The following is a 16,637-nucleotide window of genomic DNA, read 5'->3' as shown; positions in this document are numbered from 1 at the left end:
ATTTTGTAATGATTTAAATAAAACCAACTTCATTATTGTAGTGCTTAAACTTGTAGTAATGAAACATGTATTTGATTTGTTCTTAAAATAAAATATTAATAATAATTTCAGAACAAAACTAAGGACATATTAGAAAGATATTTTTCCATGAAAACAATTTTTTATTTAAGAAAATTGTTATTTTTTTCTTCTCTCACTCATTCTTGGAATCCAATAAAAAATATTAGTGTATTTGGAAAGTCAAACCAAGCAACATGCAAAATCTATTCTTTTGGGGTTTGAAGCAATGTAAAATATAAACAAATACTCCAATATTTTAGGTTGCTTTTTTTAGCATGGATTTGATGGATCATATGATGAAATAGTACCATTTTTTTTCTTTTCCATTTCAATTTCAGCAAAAAGAACAAGTTGGAGGAATTTTTCTATTTTAAGTAAAGATTCCTCTCATAAACAACCAAATATAATGTGACGAATTTGATGATTTTTTGCCCTCAATACACATTTCGTGACCATTCATCCAAACATTGAATAATGAAGAGAAATGAGGAATTGGGTTCACACCACAATTTGAAATATTCAACTATATACATCTTCTTCATGATTATCTTCAAAATTAATGTAATATAAATTTTTGTTTATATATTGTATTATATATTGCGTATGGAAAAGTTTATTGGTTGTCTTTATTTTTTATGTTTATTGATGTTCAAACTGTTTTGGCTATTGAGTTTTATGAACTTATAAATGTTATGGAAGAAGTTCAAAAGAAGGGGTTTTGGTCTAATCCTCTAATTTTTTTTCTTTTAATAATATTTTTTTTTCATGTGATGACAAATGATTGTTGTTATTTGGGATGTCAGCCTAATTGGGATGTCAATGTGTACAATGATCCCTAACATGACTTTATAAAAAAATAAAAAATAATAATAATTTGTAGTTGAAATTTTGTTACCTAATTAGATATCAATTTAAAAATTATTTATCAATAATAAAAATTATTTTAGATATTATTAATTTTATAATATTTAAATAATATCTAATTTAGTCAATTAATAACTATTTTTTTATAAAATTGATTTTTATTTAATAATTTTTTCAATAAAATTATTAAAGAGGTTCTACCAAATTATTCTATTTTCTTCTTTTTGTCACAAGATACGAAGTATTATGTTTATAGAGTAAAATAAAACAAAGGAAAAAGACGGAAACTAAGTGAAAAGTGAGACAATTTTATAAATTTCTTAGTTGAAAACATAAAAATTATTTTCTCTTGTTTAGTTATCTAGAAAGTAATTAAAAAATAATATATATATATATGATCTAAATGTTTTTGAAAAAAAAAATGAAAAACAAGCATATTTTAATTGTTTTCTTTGTCAAATAGTGGACATATTTTTTGTTCTCTTATTTTATTTTTTCTTGTTAACACAATGAATCATCCATAATTTTTAAAAGGATCGTTAGGATAGGATCGAAAAGGCTCTGATATCATATTACGAAGTGAACTTTAAGCCTAATTTAACCCCATAAAACCGACTCATGAAATTGAGGTTTGCATCCACTTATATACAATGAATTGTCCTCATCTCTAGTTGATGTAGGATCTCCAATAAATAGCTTTCAAAACTTATTAGAAAAACACTCCAATTGAGTCAAAATTCAATTAATTATACGTGTGATTTAATTACATATAATATATTATATAAAATCACATATATGAATTAATTAGTGTATGTCTTTTTTTTTTTCATTTAGAGGGTTAAAAAAACTTTGACAAAATGATTAAAATAAATTAATTGAAAGTTATATTCGTTATTTATCTTCAGCACCAAGTCACACAAAGAAATTAAATTTATTCTAAGTAAACGAAGAGGTTGACTCTACAAATTGAGAATTACATGTTATACGAATATACTTAGAACATTTCTAAATAATATTATTTTTTTCATAATATATAGTTGACTTTTAGTGTGCACCATTAAATACAATTAAAAAAAACAAAAATGAAAAAGTTATTTTGTTGATTTCCATTACGACGAGCATGGGAAGATGCAAAGAAAATTCATCTTAATTATTCTTTTCGTAATAAACATAAAAAAATATTAAAAAAAGTCTAATGAAGTTAAAATAGTTTATATGATAGTTCAGCGTACCAAACAAAATAGTCAAAATATCTTAGTTTATATATTTATGTTTATTTTAGACCTATGAGATATTGTCGAACACTAAATGCAAACATAAATTTTAATGAGAATCCAAACTCTTATTTGTCATTAATAAAAAGTAATAACAATTTAACAATAATGGCAGAAATAATTCATATTCAAAATTATTTAACATTTTATAAGGACGAAAATGACAAAAACAAAATCTTAAAATAACAAGTTATTAATATTAGAAGAAGACAAAATAAAATACTAAAAGAATCAAAACAAAAATTACGATATTTCATTTTTTTTCCCACGTCTTTAGTCTAATAGTGAAAATATTTTCTAAGTGCAACATTCACATTTCACTAACTACTAAATTGCATTTCATACTAATATATATAATTTTTATAGATAACTCATGACTATTAAAAAAATGTCAAATTTCATTATTATATACAAAAACTTAATGCAAACTAAAAACTCTTTTTAAATATATATATATATATATATATATATATGCTTCAATATTGAGAAACCAACACATTTATGACTAATATTCAAAAGACTGATATAAAGTTTTCACTAAAGAGAAAAACTTAATTTAATTTATTTTAAATCATCTAATTATTAATTCATATTAAAAACTAAAGTTATTTTAGTCCAATTGGCTTAGTGTATTTAAAATTTTCAACAACAATACAATTCAATATCAATACTATATTTCATAAAATTTAATAACCGTAAGAATTAATCAAAACAGTTCACTACACTATAACTGTCCAAGATTTTTTCAAAGTTAAGTCCATTCATCAATAGTTAATATTAATTCAAAATGTGTTCTCAATCAATATTAATTCCAAACATAAAATGATCTCAATCCAAATCTATTCCAAACATTTTTCATATGTGCATATGCTTGGTACCTAACCTATGGTTTAATGTATATAATTTCAATCCATTCAAATAGCTTGTCAAATTAACTTTTCTTACCTATAATTTATGTTTTGTTTTTTTAGAGAAATTAATTTGAAGAGAGAGAATAATTAAAATACTCATTGTTTATTTTACACCCTCTCATCATGAAATAACTGAAATCTTGTACTCTAATTATATAAATTGAGAAGATTAGTTTTATATGTTAAAATAAATATTTATAATAAAAATACATAATTATAACTTAATTTATAAATATTTATAATTTAAACTATGATGTTATTATATATTTTTATTCTTCAAACAACACAAAACTTATATCTTTGACGGACTAGTCAACCATAACAAATGTATAACGAGATGTCTTTTTTTTATGAAAAAGCTTTCAGGAGTGTAGTCGTTGGGTGAAGACTTTATTCATTAGGCGACTAAAAGTTGTTAGGTGTGTTGATGCCTTTGATTGGGCGAGCATAATGGTGATTGGGAGAATTTGAACATGTACTTAATTTTTTAGGCACACAAAGTGTTGGTTGATCGAGAAAGTATTTTATAAACTTTAACAAACATGTTTTTGTTTCTAAATGCTAAAAATGGTTTATCTTTCATCAAATTATTATATTGTTTAACAATGGTTAAATGTTATTAAATGTGATAAATGATAGTATTAGTCATTGAATTGTGGCTTTTGATCAAATGGAATATGTGTGTAGAATAAGTTTTTAATAATGATATGTATGTATGAATAAGATGTCACAATTTTGAGATGATATGTGAACCATTGTTTGAGTTGCATATTAAGTAAAAATACTTATGCTGCAAGAAAGATCTCTTTGTTTCACTAATGGTCCAAGACACATAAATTAAGATATCATGTGGTGAGAAACTCATAGTTATAATGAACTTACCATAACTCATTATTCTTGGGTTCACTTGCAAATCTAAGTCTTTGCGTTTAATTTGTTGAATACCCTTTGATGCATAGATCCATGTGTGTGATTTATATCATTTTTGTGGTGTTTGATTGAAATTGAATTGTTTATGAATTATTAATAAAATTATTTACTTTTATATACATTTCTCATGTTAAAAAAATATTCAATATCTTATCCTTATATATGTCGTTTATGTACTGATTTACTATGATCGTACCATATACATAAACATAAATAAACACAAGTGCAAAAGGAGCATCTTGAAAATTACATTAAATTTTCTTTTGGAAATATTTATATTCATACTTATTTTGTATATGTATGGTTAAGTTGCATTTTAAAACACATTAAATTAGATACTATTTTAGAAATAAAAAAATTGTTTCTAAATTAGTTTCTATTATTGTTAAACGGTTTCTAAATTAGTATCTAATTAGCTACCAAAATTTTTACTACCAAATTTAGAATCTAAATATTTGGTAGTTAAAACCTTGGTAGCTAATTAGATACCAATTTAGAAATTATTTAACAATAATATAAACTAATTTAGAAACCAAAAAATTTTTTAGTCTCTAAAAATTGTCTCTAATTTAGTCACTATAGAAACTAATTATTTTTTGTCTCTAAAATTGGTTTCTATTTCATGATTTTTGTGTAGTGATAATATAGTAGATATATAATAATTTTTGGATGTTATAACAATAAAGAAAATCACCTTAAAACTCTGAAAAGTAATCCTATATTATTGTATAGAAAATTAAAAAAGTTATTACCATAAGAAAAAAAAGTGATGGAAAATAATAGTGATATAGATCATAAAAGGAATACGTGGTATGATAACAATAAATACAAAAAGTGAAGAACAAAAATAATAAATGCGTTTTATAATTTTTATGGTGTAGGGCAACTGTACCTACACTTTTCTCCTTCTCTTTAATTTTTTTTTCTTACTTTCACAAACCTAATTCATTAATGCCATAAAGCTCTTTCTCACTGCCTTCTTATGTATTAAATTTTCAGAACATCTTCTCATTCGATTGATAAATAAATAAATATATTAAAATATGATAAAAAAATATAAATAAATATTTTTAAGCATATATTTTTTCCTTGTTTTTCCATGAAGCATTAAAAAAATAAATTTTTGTAATAGTTGTTGGGTGTGAATTTGTTTTTTGTCGGCAGAGGCATTGATTGGGCTGGGAATGAACCAACTAAACAATTAAATAATTGAGCCAATTTCGTCATCTTTAATTTAATATTCTTATACTTTACACTACATTGCTACGTACCACTTTCATCCAAAAAAATATATAAACTATATCTTAATAATAATAATAATGTTGTAACTTGTAACTAGCAATTGGTTAATTTAGACATCTTGTATATGAAAAAGTAAGTTGTTAAATTAGAGAAAAAAAATTATTTTTTTAAACGTAAAATTATGAAATAAAAATTAATTTTATATATAAAAAATAATTAGTTATTATAGTAACTAAATTAAAAATCATTTTAAATATTATAGTGACTAAATTAGAAATCATTTTAAATTAGTTTATATTATTGTTAAATAATTTCTAAATTGATATTTAATTAACTACCAAAGTTTTAAAACTACCACTAATTTTGATTCTAAATTTGGTAGCAAAAACATTTGTTGTTAATTAGATATCAATTTAAAAACCATTTAACAGTAATATAAACTAATTTAGAAACTAAAATTTTGTTTAGCCTCTAAAATCTTCTTTAATTTAGTCACTGTAGCAACTAATTATTTTTTATCTTTAAAATTAGTTTTTATTTCATGATTTTCTGTGCTATTAGATATTAAAAAAAATATTAAAATAATTTTGACTTGAGTAGTTTTAAATTTGGTTTCACAATATTCAATTTTTTAAAATAATAAAATAATAAAATAAAAATTTGATAATGATAATAATCATATGTGGTAACTTAACTAGGATGGGCTGGTTCCATATGAAAAAACAGACAAGAAATTAGAGAAAATTTAGTGATTTGATTTTAATAAAGAAAATAAGATAATAATTAAATTATAGTACTACAAACTAGTGCTAGGTTATGTCTATAACTTAATTCATTTGTTCTCAAAGTCAAATTACTCTAAAAAAAACTCAATTTATTATTTCTTTATTTCTTTATTTTTAATTAAATAATTCAAACTCAATGTTTTTCATAACATATATTTTTATATATCTCTGTTTTTTTTAGTTAACCATGTGTATCGTATATATGTTTATTTTAAAAATACTTGTGATGCTAAACAAAAATCCAATATGTATCTCATAAATAAATTGAAGAAAAGAATCGTGCATGCATTGCCTTCAAGACTCTGGAATATTCTCTTAGGTTAAGAACGATAGTAATTAAGACTTTTGTACATACACAAATTAATGGGTATACAGTTATATAAATTAAATCCAAAATTTTAATGAATTTATGTTTTTTATTGTTCTCTGTGAGAGTTTGGGCCTAAAGAACTATTGAGAGGATCTTTTCTAGTACGGTCCTTCAACAACTTTTTTTCTTATAAATTTTTCGCTCCTCCTTCTTACGCTCTGTTTTTTGTCTTCTCGTAATGCAAACTCGAACGGTATCTGCAGAAGGCACTCTGACCTCAAGTAGCAAAAACGTTTGGTACTCAATTCATTCTTAGAGCACCGTATATGATGATGTACCTTATTTTTAGAATATGCCTTATTTATATTACTTTTGGTGGACTTTTCTTATTGGAACAGGTTAACGAATTAGACTCATTACCTAACTTCTGATCACGGATTAACTTGGTTAACCTTCGTTGAGTGTAATTAGATTTGAACTATCGGTCAACCCAACAGACATGGATCTTAACTAGCTTTAGTCGATGTATTGATAAAAACTATTACATGATATCAGTTGTAACCAATAAATTTATATATTAAAACTTTATTCACTTTTACCTAATAAAGAATTCAATCACACTAGAATTCCTCAATACAAATAATATATGTGAAATTGTGATAATTTTACGTTCTAAACAAAATGAGAACCCATGTCAACGCAGCACAATCATTGATGATTTTTTACATTCTCCAAAACTCATGTTCCACACGAATGTTAACACTGTTGTAATTGCTAAAAAAACTGTAAATAATTATCATTTAAGTTCGTTGATATAGTATTAATATGATTAATTATAATATATCACAGCAAGAAAATTATTAATTAAAAACTAATTTTTGAAACAAAAATAATTAATCATATTAATTAAATTGGGTATTATTTTAAAAATTAAAAAAACTAATATTTAAATTAGTTTTTATTATTGATAAATAATTTTTAAATTAATATTTAATTAGTTACCAAGATTTTAGGTACCAGCTTTAAAATGTAACTAGTTAACAGTTAAAACATTGGTAGTTAATTAAATATAAATTTAGAAACTATTTATTAATAATAAAAATTAATTTAAAAATTAATAATTTTTTTAGTCTATAAAATAGTATCTAATTAGTTAATATAGCAATTAATTATTTTTTATCTTTAAATTTATTTTTTATTTAATGATTTTTTAATAATGTATTGTCCGCTTTTGTATTTAAATTATTACCATGATTTTGTCCTACACCTTAGAAGATTAAGAAATGAAGATTATTTAAATTATTCTTAATCTCAACGAGTATGAAATTATTGGACGGAACAATTTGTTTGGTAAAAAACAAGAGAGTGAAGACAAGAAAATGGAAGAAAAGAATGAGAAATGGATGAAAATATAAATTGTCTAGTAAAAAAGAATAAGAGAATGGAAATGAAGATTTTTTTTTTATAAGAAAAGTAAAAGCAAAAACAAATTTTATAATTATGAAAAAAATAATAACAGTCTGGTACATATGAAAAAAAAAATTATATTCTTGATTTTTAAATAATTTTTGAAAAATTCTTTGCAACATAACTAATTATAGAGAGGGCATGCAACCTTAATTAGGAGAAAATATTTTCTTCAATTATTTCCCATGCTTTCTATTATGAAAATTTCGAATAAATAAATGAAAGGTAAATAATGGACAGTGTCATTAATTGTCCCAAAATTATGGTAATGACAAAAAAAAATTATTCTCCAATTAATTATTACATTGAGGACTCCAAAAACCTTGACATGTGCTCAAAATTGCAATCATAAGTGTTTTGAATTGACATTCTATACCTAAAATTAATAAAATAAGCATGTTTATTTTATCCAAATCTACATTGTGTGAAACCACATAGGTCAAACTTAGATAATACTTTTTTGACAAAAAAACTTGATTGTATATAATAATATTTTTCTTGTCTCATGTAATTTCTTTTTAATTTGATGGATGTCACAAATTGATTTTAATTATACATTATTTTTATATTAATTTTTGGTTTCAAAAGTCAAAAGTCAAAAGTCTCATTTTGTCTAGAGTCAAGTGCAAAAATAGTTTATATAAATTTTTTTCTCTCCATACCTAAACAAACAATATTTTAGATATAATAATTAATTTAATGATATTATCTAAAAAAAAAAGTTTATATACTCAACATTGGAAACAATAAAAATGTCTTGTATATAATATATCATTAAAATAAAATTTACTCCAAAACTAAAAAAACTTCATATATCTTATTATTATTATTATTAGAATTTATTATTTTAATTAGGTGTGACACTTTATATTTTAATTTAACATTGACAATGAATCATGATAAGTCTAAGAATATTATTTATGACATAGACCTAATGGTATAATTATTATTTTCTAATTAAAATTGAAGTTTATAATTGAATATCTTATTAAAATCTCATATCCCACCATGTGCACCATGGTTAATGAACTTATAAAGAGTAAATGGTATAACTTTTGAGTCATTCTAAATATTATTTTACCTCTTTCTTATAATGCAACGATAAAAATGTCGGAATTATAATTAATATTTACAAATTAAATTCTAATTATTAATTATAGACAAGCAATTTAAGATATAAATATAATAATTATTTTAATTATTCAATTATAAATGCCAATCAAAATTTAAAAATATTTTATATGATTAAATATATATTAAAATACAAAATAAAAAAAGGGTTAATTAGTCAGTTTGTGTCTTGGTGGAATGGGTTAAGATTTGTAGTCTATCGTATTTCCATTTTAACGGACGGATCTATTGATCGGACTCACTTATTTTATCATTTTTATAAAAATAATATTATAATATTTTTTACATTTTTACATAAAATATTTTTTAAATATATTAAAAACTTCTCAATTACACGTTCCAAAGAAAATATAAATTTTTAACTATTCTAGATTAATTATTTTAAAATATTCTATAATAAAATTTTCGTGACCAAAAATATTTTTCAAATAATTTAAAATATTTTCAAATAAGAAACTTAAAATTTAAAATCTTTAATAATACTTTATGTGCAAGACTTCAATAATATACAAGAGCCCTTCTGCTAAAATTCACTTTTATTTACTAAAACAGAGTATTTTATTTACTAAAAACAGAGTTTTTTATTTACTAAAACAGAGTGTTTTTTATTTATTTACTATAACAGAGTTGCCAAAGATCAAACTTTTTTTAGAGCTTTCCAGATAAAAACAACATGCAGGAAGATTTTAAAATTTTATGCTCTCATAATAAACATTTCGAAATATATTTTAAATTATTCTGAAAACTTACTTCCGAATGAAATATTGTAGTATACGATGCCTCGCAATAAACAATCTAAAACAATTAAACATAAATTTTAAATTTTACATCTCATTTTAAAATCAGTTTAAATTATACATCTAATTTCAAAATATTTTTCTATGATGTGTTTGGAATACTAATTTAAAAGTTTTTGAAAAGCATTTTTCAGAAAATATAAAATTTTGAAAGATTGTTTTCGTAATTATACTGTAAGGGGAGGTGCTAGAAGAAAATATAGAAGTTGGTGAAGCAATTGAGTTTTTGCAGTGTCTAGTCTTTTAACTGTGTTTGGACAAAAACAGAGCACCTAATGCAACTCCCACTTCTGCAACTGTCTCTCACTCTTTCGTCTCTGTAAAAATAAATTATACAAAATTTCAGTGATAATCTTATAAACTTGATTTTCAATTATGATAGTTACAAAATTATGTTAGTAGCATTCTATCATTAGCTTTACCTCTGTTAATTTTGCAGTGGCAGAGCATTTTCTGCATCATCCTCTGTTTTTGTCTAACGTACTACTATGCATCAAATCTAGTATTAATATGATCATAAAAAAATATTTCAGATATTAACATTTAAAATGCCATATATTTTACATATTTGTATATAAGTCATTTACAAGACTATTTCAGTAAAAAAAATCAATACTTACATAAACTGTTTAAATAGTACTTTTGTTGAAATAAAATAAAAATATTAATATTGATACTAAATAAATAAATAAATAATAGTAACTATAATATAAGAATTTAATCTATTAGATTTTAAAAAAATAACTCTAAGCTCTGAATCATATTTTGAAAGTTAATAATATCACGTTGTCAAATAAATACTTATTTAGGAAAAAACATTTCAAGTAATTCATTAAAGTTTTGAAACCATTGATGCTTTAAGTTTGTATGCAAAGATAATTTATTTATTAGTTGAAGTGGTTTTAAAAATGAAAAAAAAAAAGAGTTAGAAATGGAGAGTGAGGAAAAGAAATAATAGTTGAATTACAAAATGATGATGAGTACACTAATAATCTAAACATTACTGGAGGGGTGAATCTAGACCAGTGCACAACAACAAACTAAATGACCAATAGATTCACTCAAGAAAATTCAGTTCTGCTACTGCCTACTCGCTTTACAAATCTGTTACCCTCATGTGCCTGTGCCTGTTCTTCTTCTTCCTGTTCCTGTGCCTTGTTAAAACACTTGTTCAGATTGTTCATAACCAAATTCAACACCATAAAATATACTTCCTACTTTCATAATCAAATTGTTACCCTCATTCTTGTTCCTAAGGATGAAACTGTTGGTGGTGCGATGGGGGTGCCTGGAATAGCTGGTGCTGCTGTGGTGGCTGCTGGAACTGCAGCTGTGGCTGCTGATGATGGAAGCCCGGCTGCAGCTGAAATGAGGGAAATGGTTGCTGAAATAGCTGTGGCTGTGTTTGCAGTGGTGATGGTGCCAGGTGTTGCTGTGGTGGCTGCTGCTGTGGTGGTGGAGGTTGTTGCTGTGGTGGCTGCACCTGATGCTGCTGCACCGGTGCCTGAGGTGGTGGGACCTCCTGTTGCAGAGAAATTGTTTCATCCCTTAGTGGTGCATTGAGGTCCATAGTTCCCAGCTCTTCCAAATCTTGAATAGCTGCAATTGCAGTGACTGGACTTTGATGGTTAAAATGAGGCTTAATCACTGCCAGGGATTCCTTCACCTTTGATTGCTGCAAATTAATGAATATAGGATCAAATATAACAAATTCAAAAAGATAATGAATAATTCACGATGCAAACCAAAGACTGTGTCAACTCACAAAGTGTTCGAGCTTCCTCTTCAGCTCTTCATTAGCAGCATTTTGTTGATCTCCACCAAAAGTTGTCACCTGTCCCACCAAAAAATAATAAACAGTAAATAAATTTGGAGGGAAAAAACAGGATAAAATATACTTTTTGGTTCTTGTTCACGACAGTTTTTACGTACAAGACAAAATTTAGAATGATTGTTACTTTTAAAGAGACCGAGAATAAATGTAAGCTAAAAAAAGTAGAAAATCTATTAATACTCAATAAATTCAAACAAGCTAACTGGACATACAAAAGTAGTAACATAATTCTTATATGAACATAAAAAACTATAAATCGAACAGAAACTGACAGAACACAAACGTATTTTTCTATAAAACATAGCAAGACAGAAAAGGCAGGACATCTAGAAATAATGAAGTAACTCAAACATTTAAAATCTAAACACAGTAGCAAGCGCATTAAGTATATGCACAGTTGAGAACAAAAACAATCATAAATATGCAATAAAAAAACAGATTCAATCCATAAAATTCTTGAACTTTGTATTTTATAAGGCATAATTCACTCAATATTTACACTTCAAATTAATCCTACACGCATTATGCGATCGATTGAAAATATTTGTTGCATGAATAAAAAAAATTAATATAGAATTTGTATGTAGAAATTTATACAATCTACAAATATCCTTTTTCAGATACTCACTAAATTATGACATGCAATAATAATCTATCTGTCATTTCAAAAATTATCTCTCTGCTTTTCAGCAGACATTACAACAAATATTACTATTTCCAAAGTGTATGCACTCAAGTTAAATTCCACATGTAGAAATAGGTCTAGAAATTAGACTCTTGCAGTTTAAAGATAAAACCCACATTTTCAACAGAAAATTACTAAAATACTTTCAGTTATTAACTTACCAAAACCTCAAACCAAACACATACCAGCAAAAAATGAAATAAACCCATTTTCTTGGAAAAAAACTGACACATACGGCCACAATATCTGAAACACATATGGTCCCCTGCGATGCAGTAAGCCTTGCAACAGAGGGTCCAAAAGAGCTAAAAAGGGAAAGTAAAACGTTTGCAATAGTTAAATATTTATAGTACTTTATAAATCCAGTATATTTTACAAAGCATTATGATTGGTTTCCATGTAAAAATCCCCGAAATATAAAAGGAAAAATGAAAAAGGAAAATATTTATTAAACAGAGGATTGCAGGATAAATACTATATTTGCTATCAGTCTAGTTCAAATTTCAACATATCTATACATCAAAGATTTCCTGGCATCCATGCACTCACGAGAAGAACACCAAAATTTCACTGCCAATAAGATTTACAAAGAAAAGCAAACCTCAAAAATCATATCTGTAAGAAACAGAAATAATTTGAATCATCATTTTTTGAAGTCTTTTAACAAAAAACCACTAAATTTGCATCTTAAAACATAAAACTCACATTTTCAACAGAATTTACTACAAAAGAAAAAATCAGCCTTTAAGTTATTATCACATCAAAGCAAATATAAAAAAAAAGTAAAAGCTTTTTCTTAGATAAAAAAAAAATACTTGCATCACTCACATCTACTCTTTTTAAACGCAAATAGTCCATGTCCATGATAACGCAATAAGCAATATAACAACAGGCAAAGAGGCACCAATAGCAGATTAAAAAAGTATTAAAAAAGTGGTAGTTTACGTATCCTAAATTTTTTTTTTTTAACCGAATACCTTTTTTACAGTTCAATTCCTTAAAAATCATTAAAAGATATTTAAATAAATAAATAAACCTTGTAAAAAAATAAAATAAAAAATATCTACAATTATGCGTAGACAAAAAATTAGTTCAAGTATACTCGCAGATAAAACACAAACTCAGATTTTCAGTATAGATGACATCAAAAACTCCCATTAAGAAAGTGCATAATTTACGCGTGTTGAATACCACACATCACATCACAGTACTTCCACAGCCTAAACTCGCAGTTAAAAAATAAAAATCACTTTATTTCAACAGAAATTACCACAAAAGATGCCTCAAAATTAAAATAAGACTTCTTTGAAAACAAAACTCCGGCACGATATCATGCCAGAGTTTTGCTTGCTCTGCTTTTAATAACAGATGCTTCATAGTAATACATTAAGCAATATTAACACAGACTAAGGATCCAATAAGAGATTTTAAAAATAGCTAAAATAAACATTTATAATTTACATAGCCTGACATATTTTTACTTATAAACTATACTATTTTGAAAACATCAACTTTCGATTCCAGATAAATACCCCTCAACTACATTGGGAGGAATCAGCATTTATTAAAGTCAAAGAGGGCAACATAATAAATACTATTTTCACTATCCATTTAGTACAGATTTCAGAGTTTCCAAACTCAAAAGATTTTCATCAATCCACACCAAAAAAAAAACGATACTTCCAACAAGTTCATAAATCAGACATTTAGCCTACAAACAAGTAAAACAAATCACACAAATACTTGAGGGAAAAACAATTTCAAATCACTAAGAGCTTTAAATATCCCTTTTAATAAATTTCATACACATATAATTTTCTCAGACAATTTTCATAAACTCTGCATATCAGAAAAGTCCTTATAAACAAAGTCACAATTTAAACAGAAACCCGCGCATATTCAGCAGACAATATTACTACAAACAAAAGCCCAGTTTAAAAAGTGCATAATTCACTCGTGATAAATTCCACAAGTCAAAATACTCCATAAATTAAACTCGCAGTTTAAACATAAAAACAACACATTCTCAACAGAAATCACCAGAAAATATTTCAGCTATTACCATCACCCCAAACCAAACAAAATAAAACCATTTTTTAGAGGAAAAATTATTGTTAGATAAAGCCACGATATTTTAAACACATGCACTACAGTAATGAAAAAAAAACTGATATAACAAAAGACAGAGGATCTAAAAAAAGCTAAAACAATAATTCAAAGGAAAAAGAAATTTAGAATTTACAAAAACCAATATATCTTTTAACACATTTGCAAAGCATCATAATAATTCAATCCCAAAGTAATATCCCCCAAACAAAATAATAAAGCCACAGAGGATAATAATAATAATAATCAACAAACGCAATAAAGACTATTTACGAAATAAATCTAGTACAGAATTAATAAAGCATCCAAATTTTAATTTTGAAAGTTCCCACATGCACCCTCAAACAAAAAAACACATTCACGCACCAAAACACATAACCATTAAACATCTCACAAACCATGTCTTAACCAAAATATAGCAACATTGTAAGAAAATGCATCACCTTCCTCGGGCGGCCAACGGACCTAACTCCGAATTGTATGAGCTGCAAACCACCACCACGGCCACGGCCACGCCCTCGACCCCTTCCCCTGCCTCTGCCAGAGGGAATAATCTCATCAGCAAACTTCTTCGGTCGACCTCGAACTCTAGGCCCGAGTATAATTCCATCACCAGCAGGAACCGGTTCTGCCACGGGCTCCGAGCCCGGCACAACAGCACCGGCAGTTGGAGTAGATGGAGCAAATGGAATTTGAGTTGCTTGGCTCTGGTCTTTAGGCGGGCGGCCCGGGCGTCTCTTCGGCCCGGCAGAGGCAGAAGTATCTGAAGCAACGGGCTTGGGCTTGGGAGGGCGACCCGGGCCTTTTCCAGAGCCAACAGGACGCCCTCGCCGCCCCGTTCCAGGGGTGCCAGTTGCGTATTTCTTCGGTCGGCCCGGACGCTTCTTGCTGCTCTCAGCTTGCACAGGCTCGTCAGCAAGCCCGAGCGCGGCCCAGACAGGCTCAGCATTCTGCTGAAGCGATGGCATTACATCGTCCTGAACCTGCGCGAGAGGCTGGGGGAGGTTGTGGACAGGGGTTTGGGCCTTGCGAGGGCGGCCTCTGGGCCTGGGAGTAGCCGAAGCAGAGGGCCCAGGCACAGCGTCCTCCGCAGCAGCTGCAGCGGCAGCTGCAGCAGCAGATCTAGGAAGCGCGTAGGACTTCTTCACCATGACGAGCATTCCACTGGTCTTCATCCGAGTCAAGTGCTGAGTCAACAAGTTGGAGTGATTCGGCGGAAGCTGGTCCCTGTAAACTTGCTCCATGTACTTCCCTATCGCCTTCTTGCTCGAACCGTCCTTCTCCTTCAGCGCCTCGATTGCCGTGTATATCATCTTCACAAGAATTTAATTAGGTTTCGAAACACCGAAAGAAACGAATTCTTTGTTTTTTTATAGAAAAATCGCTTCGCTTACCTCGGCGTACGGCGGGTGATTTGCCGGCGGCTCGGGAATGGGCGGCGGTAGGTGGTCGTTGGGGTCGGCCGGGAAGGGGACGGCGGTTGCTGGCGGAGCTGGCGGTGGGGAGATCGAGGATGGCTCCATGGTCGATAGAGAGAGAAAGAGAAAGAGAGAGAGAAAGGGTAGATTCGAAAATTGGGAATTGGATTGGTTTCACTGGAGAGAAAGAGAGAGTGTGTTAATATAATTGAGTTAGAGAGAGAAACTGGGTTAGGTGGTTTTGTAAAATGTGCTCTCTGTGTGGTGGAAATTGGAACAATGAATGGTGATGAGTTGATCATGACCGTCGCTATTTAACCACTGGGTTTTCATCCCTTCATCCACGCCCTTCATTCCACCACTTTCCTTTTCCTTACCTCCACTTTATCACTCTCTTCTCACTCCCTTCGCTTTGCCGTTTGGGGTTTGCATTGCGCCCCTTCGCTTTTCCCTATTCTGCACTCTTCCCCAAATTCTTTTTTTTTTATTTTTCATTCACACACTTCTTTTATATTTTTCCTTTTTCCACTCTTTTTTTTTTATTAATACACAATTTATTCTTAAACACAATACCAAATCTCAGAAATGCATTTTTTTTAATATATTCCTCTTTTACATTTTATTGACATTAAAAAATAACCAAAACTCTAGAAAATGTCTTTTAACAATTTAATAATTTCTTTAAATCTTAAACATACCAAACAAAATTATAATATTGTATTGTTTTGTGAGCACAAATAAATGATGATTAATTAAATGTGAGTGTTTTTGAAGAATGAAAAATGGTGTGAATTTGAAATCCATTAATTGAAAAATGATTCAA

The 16,637-nt window shown here is 27.7% G+C and overlaps 1 protein-coding gene across 1 annotated transcript; it reads right to left on the bottom strand.

Annotated features, from left to right (window-relative positions):
- Positions 1–10,710: 10,710 nt before the first annotated feature.
- On the bottom strand, positions 10,711–16,214 carry LOC137837948 (histone H1-like). Its single transcript, XM_068647132.1, has 4 exons — positions 15,791–16,214; positions 14,840–15,709; positions 11,537–11,605; positions 10,711–11,446 (listed from the first exon to the last, which is right to left on the bottom strand). The coding sequence occupies exons 1-4, from the start codon at positions 15,917–15,919 to the stop codon at positions 11,024–11,026; spliced, it is 1,491 nt and encodes a 496-aa protein (XP_068503233.1). The 5' UTR covers positions 15,920–16,214; the 3' UTR covers positions 10,711–11,023.
- Positions 16,215–16,637: the final 423 nt, after the last annotated feature.

The sequence above is a fragment of the Phaseolus vulgaris genome, chromosome 4, assembly GCF_000499845.2.
Source record: "Phaseolus vulgaris cultivar G19833 chromosome 4, P. vulgaris v2.0, whole genome shotgun sequence".
NCBI lineage: Eukaryota > Viridiplantae > Streptophyta > Magnoliopsida > Fabales > Fabaceae > Phaseolus > Phaseolus vulgaris.
The sequence above is the reverse complement of the archived record's forward strand: the minus strand, read 5'-3'. Positions and strand labels throughout refer to the sequence as shown.

What these genes read in the sequence shown, in the direction of transcription:
- LOC137837948 (XM_068647132.1), bottom strand. Translation starts at nt 15,919, where the DNA reads ATGGAGCCATCCTCGATCTCCCCACCGCCAGCTCCGCCAGCAACCGCC. An exon ending in CCGTTGGCCGCCCGAGGAAG is followed by an intron (nt 11,606 to 14,839) that starts GTGATGCATTTT and finishes TTGGTGGGACAG; the next exon opens with GTGACAACTTTTGGTGGAGA. An exon ending in AGAGGAAGCTCGAACACTTT is followed by an intron (nt 11,447 to 11,536) that starts GTGAGTTGACAC and finishes ATTAATTTGCAG; the next exon opens with CAATCAAAGGTGAAGGAATC.